The sequence below is a fragment of the Geospiza fortis genome, unplaced genomic scaffold (assembly GCF_000277835.1).
Source record: "Geospiza fortis unplaced genomic scaffold, GeoFor_1.0 scaffold75, whole genome shotgun sequence".
In the NCBI taxonomy this organism is placed as follows: Eukaryota; Metazoa; Chordata; class Aves; order Passeriformes; family Thraupidae; genus Geospiza; species Geospiza fortis.
In genome coordinates, this window is record NW_005054360.1 from 1,505,536 (window position 1) to 1,527,601 (window position 22,066).

At 42.8% G+C, this 22,066-nt stretch overlaps 2 protein-coding genes across 2 annotated transcripts in view; one reads left to right on the forward strand and one right to left on the reverse strand.

Moving 5' to 3' along the window:
* The window catches only part of LOC102038458 (mycocerosic acid synthase-like polyketide synthase), a 24,308-nt gene extending 11,053 nt beyond the window's left edge, over positions 1 to 13,255 (forward strand). Inside the window, 1 exon segment of the mRNA XM_014308158.2 lies at positions 13,209 to 13,255. Within this exon segment, the coding sequence (XP_014163633.2) occupies positions 13,209 to 13,255 (47 nt within the window).
* Positions 13,256 to 17,416: 4,161 nt separating this feature from the next.
* LOC102038629 (patched domain-containing protein 3-like) overlaps positions 17,417 to 22,066 on the reverse strand; it is a 9,090-nt gene continuing 4,440 nt past the window's right edge. The window contains exons 2-5 of the mRNA XM_031059306.1: positions 21,955 to 22,051; positions 21,611 to 21,732; positions 20,998 to 21,068; positions 17,417 to 19,017 (exon numbers count right to left, since the gene is read on the reverse strand). Coding sequence (XP_030915166.1) covers positions 17,417 to 19,017; positions 20,998 to 21,068; positions 21,611 to 21,732; positions 21,955 to 22,051 — 1,891 coding nt within the window. The remainder of the gene's footprint in view (positions 19,018 to 20,997; positions 21,069 to 21,610; positions 21,733 to 21,954; positions 22,052 to 22,066) is intronic.

Here is a 22,066-nt window from a genome sequence, read left to right on the forward strand (position 1 = left end):
TGCTTGATCCTCACACAACGCTGTCAAGTTTAGTGGCGGTGTTCGAAGAAACAAGCGATGCAGACGGAACAGTCGAAAAGAAGAATGCTGTGGTTGAAAGTGTAGAAAATGGGAGCAGGCTATAGGAATCTCCCCAGTCAGGAATTGTGTAACTTTGACAATACTCAGACCCTTTGCAGCATGTCAGAATGTGTAATTGCAGAACGTCTGATGATGCTGAATGTACTCATCTGCACTGACTCAGAAAAACCCACACCAGGTTCTTCTGCCATTATTCTTCTAGCTGTGTTAATTTCAGTCAATTGTTTGACTTTTTACTTTCAATGTATTTTACCTTAATTTTCAATAGTTTTAACTGGAAATAAATAGGTAATTTTGTACACATTTTATTGCATATGGCATTTTTAAAAATGTATCCAAATTTTGATGAAACCTGTATATTTGCGCCTCTAAACAGTAAATATACACATAAAGCTGCATAACCTCATCAGCATTTTTGTCATATTCTACTGTTAATATATAATTATTTTTAATATTACCAAATATTTTTAAATACAGACATCTATTTAAAAGTCTGATGTCAATTTCGAAAACCTAGTTTTGCTTGTCTTCAAAAATATTAACAATTTACCAAGGGTTACCAATTGTGAAGCATACAGAAAAGCAAATGTTTTTTATTATGAATTAACAAATTTTTATGAAAGCCCAAATAAACAAGAGTAATAAAATGTTTTTTAAAAAACCCTGATGTGTATTTTATCCTATTTTTTGTCCCTTATGTGCTCTCCTACTTAAACTTTTTGTAACCCTGATATACGCCCTGCTTTTGTTCCAGTGAAAAAAAGCAGATTTTTCCACAAAGACACTGAAGAAAACTTTGTTTACAGTCTTTTCATATAGGAATAGGGTATTGTATTATTTCTCCCTTTTCTCCCTAATTCTGATGAGTTGTCCTTTGCAGATCTGGTTGTATTCTCCCGTGTCTGGAGTATCCACGGTCTATTAAGCCCCCTGAAATAATCTGATCTCCAGGCTGAAAAGTTGCCTTAGTCTCTCTTAGCTCTTGTGCACTGGCCTCAAAGATCTTGGTGGTTTATGCCAAAAGTGTTCAGGCTTATCTATATTTTTCTCATGCTGGAGGGCCCAGAGCTGGACCAGGGTTCAGGATGGGGTGTAATGAGTCAAGGGTGGTGTAGTGGTGGTGCATGTTACACCAGTGTGATGCAGAGTTCCCTGCCCAGCTGGCTGTTGGCTTTCATTGCTGTCAATGTGCGCAGTGAACTCGTGTTCAGTCCACTTCACTCAGGCTGATCTGCAGCCAGGCAGTGCCTGCACTGTAATGCTGTGGTGCTTTGCCTGTCTCATGTGCAGAACAGGTGCAGGGGGCTAAGCCATGCCAGGAGCAAGGCCCTCATTCACTATGGTTGGAAATAATGAAGATTCTGTAAAGCTGTTTGTCCTTGAGAATAGTGGCTCTCCCTTTCAATGTGCCAAATGCTCTCACCTGGCTTGATGTTGGCTAGGCTGTTAATAGAGAGCCTGCAGGGTGCTGCTACTGACTCACTGCCAGATGGACTTGGCACAGCTGATATCACCCTTTAGGCCTGGCAGGCCAGTGAACACTCCACCCAGATTATAGCTGTCTTTTTCAATCTATCTGGCATCAGTTGGCTACAAGGATGCATTGGGACACTGCTGAAAGCCTTTATGGAATCAAGGTGCATAAAATCTCTCCTCAGTGTTTTCATTCTTCAAGGTAACCAGGCTAGTCAGCCCCCATATCTCTGGAAAATCCGTGATGGTTGTTCCTAATCACTTTTGCGTTCATGTCCCTTACTACCTGAAGCATTCTGAGCTTATGGCTCTGTATGGGCAGAGATCCTTGTGACCTTGCCCAAGCATTTTGGGAAACATGGTAATGAAGTGAGGAGCAGTTAATGTATACATGTATATACATATACATATGCAGAAAGGCACAGGGAGGATTTCAAATCCAGAGTGGTTCTGGTGTGGCATAACCTGACCAACAGCCAGGCAAATTACAAAGCAGAGCATTTGTTCTCTGCAGCACATTTGCTGTACTCGTTTTCTGTGCTGTTCCCTGTGCAAAACCACAAGAACCTTGTAGCACTGATGTCAAGGTCAAAGCAGTAATCCAACAGGGCTGCTTAGCACAGCAGGAGTAGATAAAAGTATGTTAGACAGATGTTAGTTGTATGACAATCTCTCATAGATGTCCACAATCTCTCATAGATGTCCACATTGCACAGTTGTGACTGCATCTATTGATTTCAGCCCTTATACAGACAGGTCTCATTCTAAAAGATTGAAGCACCAACTTTGGCTGGCTGCACCTCTTTGGTTTTCTCTCACCAAAGCCATCACTTCTCTGTCAGTACTGTGAGATCCCTCTCTTATCTCTTCTATATGTTTTGCTTTTGGCTGCTTCTGTGAATCTGCCATAAATATCCCAAAGGTCAGAATAGTTGAACAAAAACAAGACCACTGCCAGCCTCCAGAAATACAATGAGAAACCTAAGCTCAAAAAATGCTTTGGCAAAGCATTTTCAGCTGCAGCCAGGGCAATTAGAATTAGCAGTTTGTAACACAGGGTAAGGCAGCAATGGCAGAGCACTGATTACTCTTTCATTTGTTCCTGATAAATACATAGACCATATGACCAGAAAAATAGCCCGGGAAATCCACACAGATGACAAAACAACTCAGATGTCCTGAAGGCAGCAACTAGTTGAAGGAGAAGGCAAAGATATCTACAAGCAACAGAATGGACTGCAAAAAGAGAAACAACCTGCTGTACTGTAAGAGCAGTGAGAAAGTCCTGAGTCCTGTTCTGTCCTACCAAACATCATAAATGGAACAGATAAACAGTCCTTTGCAGTTGGCAATGCTTTTCCTAAGACAGCCCAGGGTACCATCAGCCTTCTTGGACCTCAGGACACACTGCTGCCTCATGGACAACTTGCTGTCCTCCAGGACCCCCAGGTCCTTCTCCACAGAGCTGCTTTCCAGCAGGTTGACCCCAACCTGTCCTGGTGCAGGGGGTTATTCCTCCCCTGGTGCAGGACCCCGCACTTGCCCTTGTTGAATTTCAGACCATTCTTCTCTGTCCATCTCTCCAACCTGTTGAGGTCCCTCTGAAGGGCTGCCCAGCCCTCTGGGGTATGGGCCACTCCTGGAGCTTTGTGGACTTGCTGGAACAGAAGAGTCCTCTGCCCCTTCATTCAAGCCATTGATGAATAAGTTAAACAATACTGGGCCTGGTATTGAACCCTGGGAGACCCCGCTAGTGACAGGCCTCCAGCTACACCCTGTGCCACTGATTATCACCTCTAGGTTCTGGTGTTCAGCCAGTTTATTTTAAATAGATTTAAAAGGCTTTTTTTTCTTCATCAGCTGTCAAACATGATTGCAGAGACCTGTACTGCCACTTCCTCCTGAAAAAAATGATGTTCTTCTCAAAACATGAATTGTATTTAGATAAATTACTTGTGAAAAAAAAAATCTGTGTCTGTGTTTAACAAAAGGCTTTTAGTGACAATGTTCTTTGGTGTTTGCAATTAATCTCAGATAGTTAACTACATAGGTGTATTTTTAATGAGTCTGAGCCCTCAGTCTCCAGACTCTCAATACTGTCATTAGAGGAAGGATCCCATTAACAGGATGCGTATTCAGTAATCAGATAAATGTGACTCTGGGACAATACTTGAAAAGCTATTAATTTTTCCAGGCAGAACCTGAAGTGATATAACATTTGGACAGACTGCTAAAACACCTGGTTCCCCTTCTCTGAGTACAAGCATAAATGCAATTAGTGCGATATGTTCTAAACAGAAGCAACATAAATACAGAATTAATGGCACAGAGCCCTAATGTTTCTTTGGAAAATGTGCTCGTGGATGGACTTTTTGCTTAGGCACTTCATCAAAACATTCTCCTGTTGCATAACAGGACCTTGCAGGCTGAACTAATAAATGCATTATCCTGCAAGTAAACCAGTGTCTGTTTTCTGGTTTTGCCTGGATCATAAAACACCTGATAACATCCATGTTGGCCCGGAGGCGTGTTCTGCACCTGGATGAGGGGCCACAACCAGCCTGTGCCAGGACTGAAATGGCAGTGGCCAAAGCTCTGTCAGGGCCCAAGACTGGGGCTGGCTGTGGCCATGGCCTCCCCCCTGTGCCTCTGGGAGCCTCTTCCCCATGGTCCCAGCTGATCTGCCTGGGCCCTGGGCCCAGGCAGCCAAACCCCAGGATCTCATGAAGCCAACATGTGTTTTCTCCTTCAGATAACTCTCCAGAGATGTAGGCATTCAGTTGATAGCGGGAATGTTACTGATAATGGCTTTTTTCAGTCATACCTTACAAGTGCATCAAACATTGATTTTCTCTGTAAAGTAAAAATGCTGTATCGTAAATGGGTCCATGTAAATGTTTTACTTTATGTAGTCAACAGATTAAGACATGTCTTACTCAACAGGCTGTTCCTATGGTGCTGGTGGAATGTAACCCTGACTCTGCTACTCCATGTTTGCACCTGTGACCTCAGAGGCAATTATAAGAAATGGTGACATTAATAACACAACAAGACATAAATTTTGCAAGATCCTTGGAAAACTACAGCAAAATTGCTCGGGCACATGAGGCTGTTTGGATGATGAAGGAGCTGGAGTGCCTCACATGTCAGGAAAGCTGAGGCAGCTGGGATTGTTCAGGGAGAAGGAGGCTCAGGGGGATCTTATTAGTGTATAGAAATTCGTGAGGGGAGGGTGCAAAGGGGGCAGAGCCAGGTTCCATTGGTGCCCAGTGACAAAACTAGAGGTAACAGGCAGACTTAAACATGAGAGGTTCCCTCTGAACACCAGAAAACACTTTTTTATTGTGAGAATGACCAAGCACTGGCACAGATTGCCAGGGGGAGGTTATGGAGTCTCCATCCTTGAAGGTATTCAAAAGTCTTTTAGACATGGTCATGGCAACATGTTCTGTGTGTTCTGGCTTGGGCAGGGAGTTAGTCCAGATGACTTGTGGAGATCTCTCCCAAGCTGCTGTGATTCTGTGAAATCCATTGTCAGATGGATTTGATCATCTCCATCAGTGCAAATCTTGGGTAATGTATTAAATAGAGCCTAGTGGAAAAAACCCAAATCAATTCAGAAGCCTGTGACTGATCTCCTCCTTTCCCCTTTACATCCCTTTAGGCCACCCTTCATCCTCTCAGGGAAGACCAACCCCCCACTTTTGAAAGAAGTGACTGGAGAGATAAATTTAATTATATTTATGTATTAATAAGACAATTCCACAAATTCCAGAGTATTTTAAAAAGTATTTTTGTTAAAAATCAGACCATCATATTCAGTTTGACCTCTAAGACATAATTGTTTACTTTTAAGAAAGCATTTTCTATTGCAAACTTAAAAGCAAATCGCATGCATCAGTAAAACACAGAATACAATTTCCATGCATGCTGTCACTACCTGTGACTTTATATGGTACCTGGAATTCATTAGGAGATGACAGTCTTATCTACTGCTTCACTCAAAGACCCTCTTCAGTTAGAATCTTCAGGTCAGACCAAATCATCCTAGATTAGTCGAGGATGAGAACAGTACTTTGAGAATAGCTGACACACTGCACAGAGCAGACAGGCTGCTTGTTTCAGCTGCAGTGTTAGTTTTGACTACTTGGACAACAACATGCGACCCAGCAAGAAAGAAGCTGACCCATTGTAGAAAAAACAGGCACCTCCAACCCAGGGAGTGATTGGCATCTGACTCCATTGATTCAGAATGCTGAACAATATACTTTTACTAAAACTATATTGTATTACATTATAGTATACTATATTAAAGAATACTATACTACAAAGGATAAATACTATACTACTAAAGAATACTAAAGAAAAACTTGTGACTGTCTTGAGACAGCCAGGACACAGCTTTGACCCAATAGGCTAAAATTAATATAAACAACCATCACCAGAATCTAATTAGGAACTCACTTCAGGTAAACAATCTTCTTAACACATTCTACATGTGCAGAAACAACAGGAGCAGCAAGTAGAGATAAGAATTGTTTTCTCTTCTTCTCTGTGTGCTTCTCTAGGAAAAACCTGGGAGAGAGAATTTTCTCTCTCTCTGTTCAGAGATTGTGAATGCCACAGACTCTTTCTCCTATTATTTTCATGGATGGATTTAGCAGAGTGACATCTTTGATGCAAAGTTAGTCACAGACACTACATGCACACATACACAAAGAAAAAAATAAATATTTTCCAAGATAAAACCATTCAATAGATTTTGATGAGGCCTAATGACTCCCCTCTCTAAAATATCTGCTTTACCACTGGCAGCAGGAGGAACCCAGGACAGCTGGCTCACACAGGGCTCTGCTGGGGACAGCCAAACTGATTTTGTTCAATATTCACAGAAATTCAACCTGCATAAGCATGAATTGAAAATCTGTAGCCTTCTGGCCTATGTTTGGCAGAAGTCTGTCAAACTGGAACTGGACAGGGGGCTGAGTATGGAAAATGTCAGACAAAATTCATTATGGTGTTCCTCCAGTCTAGATATATCAGCCCACAGCAGATGAGTGGCCTTGTCCATGCTTGTGACGGGGATGAGACTGATGGAACTGCTTGAGCCACAGTACTGGCTCAGAAAGACACACTTACATCTCTCATGTGAGAGTAAAGGAGGATTTTGTTCAATTGATGAGTTTCTTTTCAATACTCAGAACAGGAAGAACAAGCTTCTGTGTAGAAATGCAATTTCTTGTCATGACACCATTTATTGCAAAAGCATTAAGAAATTCAGAGAATGCAATGTTTCATATTGACATAATGTACCTTTAGTTCCATAGGTGAACTGAAGAGAAAAAAGCTGATTATTCTGCTTTTTAAGTAATAAAGTCAGTAGGTGATGGAACTGATAATTTCTGGGAACAGAAAAAGCTAATATGATGGAAATACTGTTGGAAAGATTTAATATCAAAACATTGTGTACACAAAAGAAAATGTGCATGGTGTGAGCTGTCTTCTTGTTGAGTAGGTATGTTACTGCAATCTAAAACTTCAAATCAGATTTTTAGCATGGAGACTGTAATACTCCATGAAGTAAATAACTGTTTTTCATGAGCTGTGGAAGACTGCCCCAGCAAGCATACAGATAGTAATTCCTTAGGCTTCCTAAATTCCTTAGGCTTCCGGGAATTTAACCCTCATTTTGTCTTGTAAATCTTCTTGGCTTTACATCCTGAAAGTGCCACAGGAAGCAGTGGTGATGACTGGATTTTGCATGTTTCCTCATCTATTTTTACTGTAATTTCTGGATTAACAGTTCTTCACCTTTCAGCTGCTATTTGAGGGCAGATGGGCACAGAGCAATGTTACCCGTAACTTCAACTCCTATGGTGGCTGCTGTGGCTATGGTGACAATGTGGAATCCAATTTGTGGCCAGGATGGCACTGAGCAAACTCAGCAGAATGTATCTGCTTCTTTGGAAACTGTTTAAATCCACATATAACTTACTTGCTGATGCTGCAATATTCTTTCAAATCAAGAAACCACTGTTTAAGCAGCACCCCAGTTACTGTGCTAGCATTGCTTTCAGGGAAATCTATTTGAGAAAAGAGTATTCAAGATAGGACTCGTGTATATGAAATATGCTTTTGCTAAAAATTCTTGTTCCAAATAATTTCAATGAATAAGGACTCGAATTGCCTTAAATGTTATTGGGACAAAAGTCTGTTTAAAGTTTGTTGCTGAAGTTGCATTACAGCAAATACAAGCCCTTTACTAAACTAGTTAGACCCACTGAAGCGACAAGATTTTTACAGCTAATAGTGTGAGTTTATACTCCCAGGGACAGCCCCTAAGTTTTAAAAACACTAGAGATGCTCTGTGATTAGCAAGAAGATACCTTTTTGCAGCACAAAATAGTGAATAAAATAGCTTAGGTCTTCAAATACCAGGTTATGTTTTTCAGAAGGGAATTGCTGAGGTAATGATGAGCTCCTCATAGCTGGTGTTTAGACCAGAAATAAATGTGCAGTGATTCCCAGGGTTCTCTGGTGGGAGGAAGATACTGTAGAAGTTATATATTCTTCTTGGTTAGCAGAAAGATATTTGAAATTTGTGACATGGGGACAGAAGATGCAGATTCAAGTATTTTGGGGGTCTTAAAGGCAGTAGTTTCAGGGTGAGACAGTGGTGTTTGTTACAACTTGAGACGTATCCCCTCAGGTACAGTAAGGAACTAAAATACGTGGAAACATTAGAGTTACTGAGCACTAGATTTAACATGGTAGGAACAGCTTTGACAATTCTTGTTGACATTTATGAATTAATATTATGGCTGCATTTCATAGATTATATGCTACAAATGCTAGTGTGTTAAATCAGTACAGACAATCCATACTCTGGCTGCAAACCCAGTTCAGTTTCAAACAAGACTCCGTTTAGTCTATTTACCAAGTCGACCACTGAGCAGTTGAGCAGTCTTCAAAAGTGCTTACTCTGAAGTCTAACATGGTTAAAAACCAACTGTGGTCAATTGAATTTTCTTCAAAGGATGTTTACATCACATCAGTGAAGAGATTGTTCAATATCTGTGATCCTTCAATGCATGCACAACAGACTTACGAGGAAGTGAAACTCCCTGTGTTCAGCATTTTTATGGAAGCAAGAAGCAGCTGGTGAGTTTGGGAAAATATGGGGCTGAGGGGGAAGAGGTTTATGGGAAACAGAGCCTCAAGTGGCTTATGAAAATAAAGACTGCTCTTCCCAGTAGAGGAAGCCTGGAATTATTTATCTTGTCTCAAAATATAAAACACACCTGACTAGCTGAAAGTGAGGAATCAATTGTTCTCTCTGGACTTGCCAAGTTACCTGCCCATAGAAATGTCAGGTTTGCTGGTGCTTTTCAGAAACATTTGGTTTTAGCACTGCCATGGTTTAACTCCAGCTGGCCACAAACTAGCAGATAGACACTGGTTAAATTCCTCCCCTTCCCTCTCCTGGTGGCATAAGGATAAGAAGCAGAAAAAAGTAAAACTTGTGGGTAGAGATAAGAACAGTTTAGTGATTGAAATAAATAACAATAGTAGTAATAATAATAAAATAATATATTTATAATATAGTTGTAATAGTATTATTAATATAATTGTAATAGTAATAATAATGGGGAGAGAGAGAAAGGAATAAACCCCAAGAAAAACAAGTCACACTTATTACAATTCCTCACTACCCATGGAGCCATCCCAGCCAGCCCCAAGCAGCAATCGGCAGCTCCAGGCCAACCCTCCCCAGTTTATATATGGAGCATGATGTACTAGGGTATGGAACAACCCTTTGATTATTTCAGATTAGCTCTTCTGACCATGCCCCCTCCCAGCTTCTTGTGCACCTGCTCACTGGCAGAGCATGGAAAATTGAAAACTCCTTGATTTAGAGTAAGAACTAGAAGCAACAAAGAAACCATCAGTTTGATATCAACTTTGTTCTCACACTACATCCAAAACACAGCACTGTACTAGCCAGTAAGAAGAAAATGAACCATCTCAGCTGAAACCAGAACAAGAATGCAAAAGAAGAAATGTTTGTTCTTATCTTTTTGATGTCCCAGTTGTGCTTCAAAGCTTGATTACCCTACTAGAAACCAAGGAAAAATAGTATTGAACTTAAACCAACAGAAGTGGATTCAACACTGCCTGGGATTGCTGCCTCTTCAGAGGAGGCCACTGAGCAATGCACAAAAAACTTGATGCTGCCTTATTTTTAGGCAAGCAGTAGCACAGAAATAGGATAAAACTCCAGGTGTTTGTAGAAACATGTCCTCAGAGAGGTTAAGTGGTATGTAGACACTTGGCACACTAACACTGGATATCACAAACCTGTTTGATCTGGGATGTACAACAGACTGGCAACCCCTCTGTAAATAATTTGCTCTTTACCTGAATCATTTCTCTGAGTGTCCCAGTGCCCGTTCTGCAGTACCCATTATGATCACAAGAATTCCATGGCCTGTCTGTATATTTCTGCTGCTGAGATGTTCTGAACCTGGAACTGTCAAAGGGTCTTTCATTGCCAGGTCTGGACTACTCGGAGGACACAGGGGCAAAAATACAAACGCTGAGTAAACCTGGCATTTTTCTGAACTTAAATTCCATTACTACATTTGCCAAATAAAGAGAAAGGTCAGGTGCAGAACATCTGTCATGCTTTAATCCCAGCTGGCAACTAAGACACACAGCCACTCATGCTCTAGGGGATGAGGGAGTGAATTGGAAGAATAAAAGTCAGAAAACTTGTGCGTTGAGATAAAGACAGTTTAACGGTTAAAGGCAAATCTGCATGCAGAAGCAAAGCAAAATAAGGAATGAGTTCACTACTTCCCATTGCAGGCAGGTGTTCAGCCATCTCCAGGACAGCAGGGCTCTATCACCTGTGTACTAGTGACTTGGGAAGACAAACATCATCACCTTTTCCTTCCTTCCTTCTTCTTCCCCCAGCTTTTTATTGAGCATGACACCATATGATCTGGGATTTCCTATGGGCTGGCTACAGTTGGCTGTCCTGGTTGTGTGCCCTCCCAACTCCTTGTGCACCCCCAGCCTCCTTCCTGGTGGGGTGAGGAGCAGAAAAGGCCTTGACACTGTGTAAGCACTGCTCAGCCATAGCTAAAACATCCCTCACTTATCAACAGTTTCCAGCACAAATCCAAAACAGGGCCCCATACCAGCTACTGTGAAGAAATTAACTCTACCTCAGACAAAACACCACAAGCTCCAAGCATTAAAATAAAACAAATAAAATTGCTTTTATGGAACAAAGAAGAAACATGAAAATTTTGACTACTGCCACTAATTGTAGCATCACTTCCATTTGTCTCTTGAAAATTTTATTTCCCTCTCCAGGTTTTACAGTGTTCACACAACATTCAGCAAAGCTGAAAGCAGTGGGAGTATCACTTCCCTTTGTCAGTGCAATGAGCTGTGAGCTGTATGTTTGTATTTGCGGCATTTCTGTGAAAGGGTGGGGAAAAGGAAGTGGGTTTTGCTTGCAGTAAGCTTCTCCATTCTTTTCAGTGGGGAGCTCCCAGTCCCAGAGCCATTTCTCAGCAGTGGTGCCTCCTGCCTGTGAGCACTTCCCAAGGCTGACACCCCTGAGCTGTGCAGCCGGCAGGGCCAAGTGCAGCAGGAAGCCCTCTGCTCACCGTGCCCCATCTCCAGGGTGCCTTGTTTCCACTGACCACTGGAGATCCCTGCACTACTGCGGCGCCATTGGTCCAGCAGACAGCTCTCTTCAGGTATGAATGAGTAAGATCACTGAGGAAATCACTGGCAAGGGTATCAGTGAAAACCAGGTTTAACATTAAGCAACAGCACAACAAAATTTGTTGCCAAGGTTTACTCTACTACTTACAGAACAGTTAAGACACACTGAGAAAAAAAAGGAACAAAATATAGTAAATCAAAACAGAAATTACCTGAGAACTATCTACGTGTGTTTGAATGTGTGTATTTAGTGCCTGCGACTAGATAGGATAGAAAAGAATGCAACCTGAAAGCTTAGCAGTGCTCAAATGTAACAGTACTTTAACTTATATTTTAAATGTAACTTATAACTTAACCATAACAATTTAGCAAAGGAATAACACTTAAAAGCATTTACCTTAGTTTATAACTCAAACTTACTTGCAGGCCTAACTTACTTAGATATCTAAGGTACTAAAACATCTAAGAGAGCAGCATTTCTCCCAAATTTGCTATAGCATGTGTGTACATGTGTATGTCCACAGACATAAAGGTCACTGTGAAAAATCCCCCTTGAAGGTAGTGAAATACTCACTTTGGATGCGTTTGCACCTCCTCAATGCATGAAGGGTTGAGCCTTGAGGAGTGGGGCTTTTGGCCCAGGATTCATTAAAGTCATTCACTGATCCTCCAAGTACAGCAAAGCTCAGAGTTTGCAGGCTCTGAGAGGCCCCACTCAGATGGAGGCCACTGGTCACAGCCTACTGCAGCTCAAAGACTCATTTTGGACCACTGTTTATAGGGCTGCAAGAGTGGGGCTTTGTTCATAGCAGTGTTCCAGCCTGGCCACACTACAGGTCAGCACACTTTCTCTGAAAGTGTGAGAACAGGGATATGATGCTATGGAGGCAAGGAAAATAGTTTCCAAGGCTGATCATGAAAAAGCCCTGGACCTAATTAGACAGCAGCAGTTCCTAGGAACAGACAGTGTTTCTGATAAGCTCAAGAGGAGCTGAGCCCAGGTGGTGTTCATCAAGGCTGAGGCCTAATGAGCATTTCTCAGATGGCAGTGCAGCCTGAAAAAGAGAGGGGAACACACCACCACAGTGTTCCATTGCCTTTGTTGAGCAGACCTCCATTAACTGTTAAAGGCACTCAGACACTCATGTCTCATGTAAGTAGATCCTTACACAGCCACCATCTAGAGTGGGTGGGGAGTTCTAGGTAAAGAGGCTTCAATTTATGTGTGCAGATTTATTTGAATCTGCAGCAGACTCCCCCCTCATGGTTCACATGCCAGCACTTCCATAAAGTCTGTTTAGAAGAATAATGTTTTCTAAAGGATATTCTACTAGTAAAATAAAAATTTGTCTGTCCAGATTCTTCTGGTTCATTTTAAGGTTGCAGGATGAAAAAGCAACAGTTTAGGGAGAGGCAAATTGCCAGGAACTATTTCAAATCCCTTTGCTCTCTCATTAATTATTGTGTATGGGATGAGTTTAAAATAAACCCAGTAAACTGAAAAGCAACAAACTCTTTCTACCTGACTTGGGAGGACAGTTGGCATGGAACAGAACCTCAACAGGCAGGCAGGCAGGCCAGCTCTGTGGAGAATGTGTTTACAGCAGTATATTGCCATTCCCATCCCAAAGTTTCCCTGAACATGTGTAATTACCTGCCTTTCTCACTTTTGTGATTGCCCTCAGAGATAGTTCTTGTCACGCAAGAGAGCATAACCCTGGTGGGGAGTGCCCTCCTGAGGGGCAAGTGAGGTAATTCTCCCTTAGGGACGCAGTGGGTCAAGTCTGTCTTGTGTTCCTCATGCTTTCATCTGGAGCAACATATCTGTCTGTGAATGGAATCTTCTCTGTGATTTTGGAGGTTCTAAGTGGTATTTTTGATTTCCCTTTGGTTTTTTGTTGCTGTTTTTTTAGATTATGCGGATTGCGGGGTGTGGAGGTTCAGGGACATCACACCATAACCAATATGATCCAGTGAAGCCAAATTTATTATCCCTAAAAAGACTATATTTATAATAAATCTCTACTGTCCACGTGTCTCTAGCTAATACATGATTGGTTAATCCTAGCTGTTCACGCATTTAAATTAGATTGCTGATTGGATCACCAAATTTTTCACGCGTCTTGCTGTGGTCATCTGGCCCATCCATGACTCACTTTTTTCTTACTTTCCCAAGCTTGCTGACAAACTTGCTGAGTCCTGATGACTCTTCTTCTTGTATCTCTTTCAAGGATATACCGACCCCATTTCTGAATATGTCCATTATTCATTGTTTGTGAAAGTGTCCATTGTCCATTAGTACAAGCAGGCTGGGTTGTGCATCGGCTGAATATGGCCATTGTCTAGCAAGAACTCATCAATCTGCAAAAAACTCTCAACAGCAGATGAGTGTGCAGGTGGCAAAGATTAGATTATGATCCTGCGTAGGTTAATTTTTTATGAACTAGTTTGTAAAGAAGTACCATTTAATTTGATGCTGAACTGTTTATACAGCTTTCATCATCAATCATTTATGGTTTACTGTGCTCAATATTTCAATATAATAAGGAAACATAAGTCAATATGTTTTCAGGAGCTGTTTTATTTATGTGTCTTCCTTATAAAGCCTGTGTAATTAAGGTAATAGGCAGTTATAAGTTTAACATATTTTCCACTTTAATTGTATAAACACTAAATATTATAAATGTTTGTATTTTACCTTCAAAAGAGAAACCGTTTTTACATGGGGCACACCCAGATCATCAAGGCAGCATAATGTGGTTTCTCAGTGGTTTTGGAACACAGCCGAGGTAGTCCTTGTCCTCAGTCCAGTCTCTGTCATACCCATAACCGTGCCTTGCTTGCTAACAAGCCGAGATGAGGACTGGGAGAAAACACTCTACGGGCCAAACAGGTTAAAATTTAAAAGTATAAAGTGAATTTATTATTAAGAGTCAGAAGAGGACAATGAGAAGTAAAATAAGCCTTTAAAACATTTCTTTTTCCCCCAGCCCCTCCCCACTCCCCACTGACAGTGCAGGGAGATTGGGTGTGGGGGTTTTGGTCAGTTCATCACCCAAGATCTTTTTCTGTCCACTCAGGGAAAGGAGTCTTTCCTCTGCTATGCCATGGGGTCCCTCCCACAGGAGACAGTTCTCTGTGAACTTCTCCAGCGTGGCTCCTATCTCAGGAGCAACAGTCCTGCCAAAACTGCTGCAAGGTAAGTCTTTCCCACTGGTCTTTCCAAAACTGCTGTGGCATGGGTCCATGGGGTGGAGTCCTCTAAGGATAGGCTGCTCTAGTTAGGAAGCAAGGGTCCTCTTTCTTGATCTCTGGAAGCAGAGGCACTCTCTCTCCATTTGAGTCTCCCACTTGATCACACCTCTCTCCAGTATCCACCCACTCCAGTGTTACTACTTCTGCCATGGGCTGTGAGTGGATCTCTGCATCCCTCCCCCGGACCTCATTGTGGTGTTACATTTTAGTTAAATGGTTTGCTCTGTCTCACCCCTCAAAAATGTACGGTTTATTCCAAGTCTGTGATCCTCCCCTGAAGTATCATGGGCCAGTCCCATTGGCCCAAGTCTTATTCTATGCCCACTTTGAATCTCCCTGTTAAGCTGTGCAGGGGAGACTAGATGTTCTCTTGGCCCTTTGCTCCCTAGGCTCTCCCCTCCCTCCCCCTTTTCCCCCTTCTCCCTCAGAAACCATGCTGCTCCCGGGGGTGGGATCCCCAATAAACCCTCATCTAATTAGCACCTTCAGAAGCTGTGTGGAGTCTCCTTGCCTGCCTGCCGCTACCAGCGAACATAGAGCTTAGGGGGCCCCCTGGGGACCCGACACCTCATGGTCTGCAGGGAGACAGTCTGCTTCACCATGTCCTCACCATGGCCTGCAGAGGAATCTCAGCTCCAGCATTTGGAGCATCTCCTCCCCTTTTTCCACTGACCTTGGTGCCACCATGTTGTTTCCCCTCAGTTGTCCTCACCTCCTCCTCTTCTCTGACTAGAAGAAAAGCTGTTGCCCATAGGTACCACTGCCAGCAGTTTCCACCAATTAAAAGATTCCTGCAGGATCCTGCAGTGCCAAGAGGTCGATCTTGTCTAGATTCCTTGTCAGGAGTTGCTTGCCATACTTTTGCCGCCAGCCACGCGGCCCTGCCACCACTGAGTGGGCAACGATGGCTGCTGCGGCCCTGGTGCTATTTAATGCCTCTCTTCATGTGGGGCAGGGAAGGGGAAGCTGTGGGTACTGCCCCTGCCCTTCTGTCATTGGCATGGCTCTCTAGGGATGGCCAGGCAGGCAAAGCTTGCTGTGGGCCGTGCCAAGATGGCGGCAGCTGCGGCACATCGCCTCACGCTGCCAGGATGGCCCTGGCGGCGGTGCCTTGCCACCCCGGAAGAAAGATACACATGCACTGCTTTGATTTTCTTCTTAAATATGTCATCACAGAGGTATTACCAACCTCTCTAATCAGAGCCATCAGAGATTGGCTCTGTCAGACATGGTGGAAGCTTCTAGCAGGTTCTCACAGAAGCCACTTCTGTGGCCTTCCCCTGCTACCAAAAAAACAGGCTGTGCCAAATCAACACAAATGTCTATTCCAACTCAAACTATTCTATGACTCTATGAATGAGAAGGATCCTGTTCTGTTTACTGGATCTCATGAAACTGGCCAGATATCCACAGGGAACAGAGGCAGTCCCTGGCTTTGTCACACTTGCTCAGACTCTCAGAAGAAACCCACCACAGCAGCAGATTTGGACTGAATGATTTAATAAGTTCTACAGCAATTTTTCCAGAAGTACAAACACTGGTAACCATCACTTATTTTATTTCCAATGTGTCTATCATGACATTGGCAACAAATTATGAATTGATTTTCACCTACTGCCTTGTCCCCATAGGTTAGAAGATCACCTCATATATTCTTAGCTACTACTCAGTGAAAGCTCCTCTGCTCTATTGACGCATCACAGGATGGGTTGTCACTGATGAACATAATGGAATTTATGGGTTTACAGTTTTAGGACTGATCTGTATAAACTTGGGTTTCTTTTTCCACTTTGTCAGGCTGTGATTGTCTCTAGAGAATCCCTACCCTGTTATACCATGGAACAACATCTCCCAAGTGGTTACTCAGGAGGTCCACAAAAGTTCAATAAACTTTGCAAACTGCAGCCAACAGAAGCTACACACAAACTTCTTAAGGGTACCAGATGTTCAGCCTTAGCTAGAAAACAGGACACCGAGAAAAGGCTTTGAATAGAAAATGGGAGTCAGCTTGGGGTGAGTCTTCCCCAAGGGTTTTTTGTGCTGCATTAGGAACCTAAGCACATTTTGTGTCCTGAAGGCTTATGAGTTATTGCAGTCTAAGACAGTTCTGACCTCCTGTAATTTTGCTGTAAAACATCCAGATTTGAGCCTCTTGGGCAAAAACTTGTCTTCCAGCTCAGTGCTGGGATGAGTTACAGCATCAAGGCAAACACGAAGGAAATCCAGTCCAATGAGAGTTACTCTTTCCTGCTCTGCCTGTGTCCTGCAAACATGTAACATAGTCCATTCACATGATGCAGTGGTCAGTGTTTGTAATAATTTTATACATTCAGTTAAAAAGTCACACAAAAATGATAATTGTCACCCTGTTTCAAGTTTTTCTAAGCCTTCTGATGTTTACATTCTTGTAACGAACTTTCTCATGCACTTTACGTAAATAACTTATTGTTTTGCATTCTTTTATGGAGGAGGAGAAATTTGATGGACTGTTGGTTTGTCCAGTGTCATTGGAGAGGTGGCAGTGTCACCCTCTAATCCACTGTCACTTTTGGAAATCTATAAATGTTGGAGCCAGAAATTAAAAGCGCTCTTTTTTACCTTGGAGACCTGCATGTCTGTGTAGTTTTATTTTGTGTCCTATAGCGACAGATAATTAGCAATATTAAGGTGGTAGTTGAACATACACAAAGGTAATAAATGCAAATCCATTCTGTGCAGTTTGTTGCTATTTTTCTTACCTGGCTTTTCTGAAGCCTTTGTTGATCTCATGTATTTATTCTTCTACTTTTTATGTCTTATATTTCCTGACAGTCACTGCACTTGAGCCTCCACATAGTAAATATATAAAATCTTATATTTAAATAATTCATGGACAGTCTTTATCATTTCTAAATCTATGCTCTAAACTTTTAGACCTGGTATTGTGAGGTGAACTGCCAAAGTTTCCAAAAAATGTTAAAAACACTGGAATAAAAACAAGACCATGAAGAGCCCCAAACAAAATAACAAGGAACATGATCTTGAAGAACGTCCTGAAGATGTAGGTGCTCGCTGCAGCCAGGACAACTACGCCCAGTATTGTAGAAACTGCACCTTGTAGAACTGGGTAACCCAGCAGGGACAGAGCTTCAATTGCCCTTTTATTGGCCGATGACTCTCCACTCGTAACAAAGGCATAGGAAATATGAGCAGAAAAATCTACTGAAAACCCAATGCAAATGACCAGGTTGATCATGGATATGGAATCGAGGTTGACGTTCCAGAATGTCATGAAACCAGCAACGCCAACTATAACAGAGGCTATAGCAAAGGTCACCCACAAGCAGCACAGCGGGTTGGGAATGAGCAGGAGGGAGACAACGAGCATGGCCCCAGCAGCAACCACAACGTTCTGAACAGTGTTCTGCACTATTACCAGGTACTGGTCGTAGTAGATGAAGGCTGGGTGATACACCTTCAGTGGAATGCTGCACTGCTCGGCTGCCTCTCTTAACTCATTGAGGAGATTCTTCTCATCCACGGCTGATGTCACGTTCACTGTCTGGATGAAGAAACGTGAAGCCTCTATTTCATCCTGAGTCTTGTTTATGTCCCACTCAAAACTGGGACGAGCTCTGAACAGTACAGTTAAGTTATTTAAGAAGTCAGTCTTACTGTTTATATTTATCAAACCCCTTTTGCCAAGTTCTATGTATACTCTCAGCCATGACTCTGTGAGGTTCCTATCTACATAGGAAATGTTCTCTAAATTCTGTGCGCAGCTCTCAATGACAAGACGCACCGACTCGTTCCAATAATCTACACTCTCAGTAATGACAACCATGACCCTGGGTCCGTATGTGGAGAAGTATTTGTCATCATCATCATAGTATGGAATAACGTAGGAGGCATCATTTGCCAGATTTCGGAGATCGATGCCTTCCCTGATCTGAGTACACCCATAAATGCTGCCAGCCAAATATGCTCCGTAGAGCAACACCATGAGCACCTTGACCCATTTATTTGTAACAAAAGGGCCATAATACTTTTTAAAGAATACGTTCATTGGATGCTCACCTTCTGGCTGAGATGGCTGCCTAGAACAGCTGCCGATACAGCAAGCATTGTACAAGCAGGAGTTCTCAGCCTGATCTTTACCTACATCCACACGCATACAAGTCAGCCAGTGCCGGTTCCCTTGCTCTCTTTTGTGATTTAATACCAGAACTGCCCCAAAGAAGGTCATGGTATATACATAGCAGAAGACAAAAGCTGTCCCTGTATAGAGGCAGAAAGACCTCACGGACGGAAAAGCAGTCCAGGTGCCAATGAAGAAGGCCAAAACATCCGTCAGAGTGGTGATGGTCACAGAAAGTGCTGCCTCTGCGTAAGTCTCAGCCAGCAGAGATTTAACACTGGATTTTTCTTTTTTCCTTAAACTTTGTTCCCAGGAAGCAATCATGATGAACATGTCATCAACGCCAACCCCTGCAAGAGGAGAGACTGTTAACGCTGCACTGCAAGTGGCAGCTTCCAACAACACCCAACAAAACTCCAACATTAATCACGTTTCATTCTGCATAAACTCTGGAAAAGGAAGGTGGGCGACTAACACTGCTCGAGCACTGATGCAAGTTACAAGAGAATCTGGAAAACAGATCCTTTGTGTGTGGCTGAATGTATTACCTTTCAGCACCTCCTGGTGACCTGATGGGCTGTTGATCCCTCAGTGACTCTGCTGAAGGACTGAGCACACCTACTGCATCTCTGACAAGTGTCTTGTAGCTGATGTCCATGATGCAGATGACACAGATTTCAAAGCATCACATATTCTGATGCTCAACTATTCTTACCACTGGAAGCATTCCCCATTATCTCTGGAATCTCTTCTTCAGCACTGCAGCAACTTAGAGCAATAATGTCTTGTTCTGCCTTCAGAAGGCAGGAAGAGCAGTTGCTACCACATGGGAGAAGAGTGATTCCAGTTTTCCACTGGCTTACTTTTTTTATGCTCTTCGCCCTCCACTTCTCTCCAGTTTATTTTCCAGCACTTATTCACGATTTGTTACTCATTTTTGTTCACCTCTATACCGATGTGCTCACAAATATTACCTGTCGGGTCCCTGGGAAAACCTGCTAGGAAGACTGGATCCTGGGTTTGGGTTTTTGCTAAGATGCCAGAGTAAGTGAGCTGAAGTTCAAAAATGAAGAGCCAATGGGCTTCTCTCACCTCTGCTAACTCTCAAGATTATTATCTCACACCTTTCAGTATTTTGCCCTGTTGCCAAGGGCTCTTCTATTCACTGAAAATTAATCACACAGAAGGGAAAGCGAGGCTGCACAAATAGTGGAGTGAGATTTAGCCAAGCACAGAAAAGAGATGAAATCATTACCTGCTACCTGAGCAGGCAATTGCCAGTAAACATGCAAAGATGGATTAAGCAGCACATCAAAAGGTACTACTGGGTGGCAGCGAGCCAGGCTGCTTCAGAAAGCAAGCAGCCCTCAAAGAAAATCCTCTGATGTACTGAGAATTTGTTTGCTTTAACACAAGGAAGACAAAACTCTGTGTGTTGTATCTGAAGATCTGAAGAGACTGACTTAAACCCTTTCCTAGGTATACAAAAGGGGCTTTTTGATAATCAGAGCCCTGCAATTGATGAGCAAGCAAAAGTAAATTTAAAAAATGCATTAAAATTACACAGGAAATAAAGAAACAATGCCTGCCCAAAGGAGCATTTGCATTGGACATCTTAGGATGATGCACAGCCTTCTGTCAGCCTGGGAGCTCCATGTCTTTTCGTCAGCATGAAAGCAAGCCCAAGAAAACATCAGATGAATGTATGATACAGGAGACCAGTAAGGATTTTAAAAGCAGTAATTTGTTTGCAGCAACATTATGTGGTTGGAAACATTATCTAATTGCAGCAACGCTATCAGTACTTGGAAAGTTCAGCGCTGGCTGTTAAGCAGTCTGTGTAACAAGGATGCAATGATACCAACTTTCTTTGGGTTTTTGGGGGGAGCTGCTTGCACAAATGGTGCATCACTTCAGTTGTGCAGCTAAATGAGACTGGTTCATAGATGTTATACTGCAGAGGATTAATCATCCTGGCTACACTTCCAGGGACACTAGAACAATGCCAGAAGTGCTAACCTTACCACTCTCCCATTTGCAGTCTTCCTGCTGTAGCAGTGGATCTAGATCAGGCCTTGTCTTCTGGGGAAAGCTGCCCTTGCACCAGAACCCATCTCCAGTCCCACTGTGGGCACACTGAGCTGAGCTGAGGGGCTTGCCCACCTCTGTAGGTGCTCTGAGGGGGCTGCACCTCTGGGTATCTCCTACACTCACTTCAGGAGCAAATGTTGTATCATCTGACATTCACATCATAAAAGACTGGCACCATTAGGTTGTTTTAACTTCCCTCTGGTCATTTTATTGGAATACAACTCACTTTTTCTACTTACCCAGAATGAGGAATGGTGCATTTGCTACAGTGACCACAAACGGCGCTCCACAGAAGAGCATCAATCCAAAGCTGCTTAATACAGCTAAGCCGGAAGAAAGCACTCCACAGCTTGCAAGCCAGATATTATTTCTTATACAGCTCAGTCTGAAAATATTTCAAGGAATATCTTAGTTATATTTCATATATTTCCCTGACAATACCCTGTCTGAAGACAACACATGATGAATGATGCTTTGAGAGATCCTAGGTGTCAGCAGTGGACAAGATTAATTTCTCTAGGAGGTGAGCATTCAAGTTGGTCATGTCTACACTGAAGACTTGTTCAGGTATTTATCCGGTATTTACTATGAACCCCATCTAAGCAGTTAGGAAATACGCACAGATAGACAAGAAAAAGCAAAGAAATACCTTTTGCCTATTATTAAATGTCATATTATTAAATGCCATTGTTATATTGTTAAATATTGTTAAATCTTCTTATATTATTAAATGTCACTCGAAGCCTGCAGTTTCAAGAACGCTTTCACTCGGCAAGAACAGAAACCAACCGGAGGAAGGTAAAGAAGAGCAGAGATCATGGCTCATTGAGCCATAGCTTACAGACATTTTACCTTAGGCAAGAGACGATTGCAAAGGTTATTGTCAGGAAATATGTTATGGAGAAGAGCGGGATCACACTCTTGGTATTTCCTTCAAACTCTTGTTGTCTGGACAGCGAGGTAAAATAAGTCACCTGCCGTTAAAACAACAAGAAACGATAAAGCACTTTCCCTCTTCTTGTTCTTTGTACAAACGCACAGGTAAGGCCAAACATCACGTTAGCAGAGGAGCATTGCCGTGGCCCTCGCAACCCGTTCGCCTTCTTTCGCCACCGTCCCTTTCCATTCCGCGCCGGGGCTGCTCGGACGTTTCGGGCTCGGCGGCTCCGCACGGCCGTACCCGGCCCCTGCGTTACCTGAATGGAGCCGAGGCGCAACTCCGCCACTTTGGACGAGATGTTCTGCAGGAAGCCCTCCAGCCACTGCCGGCTGTCCTGCGCCTCCGGGCCGTCCCTCCCCAGGGAACAG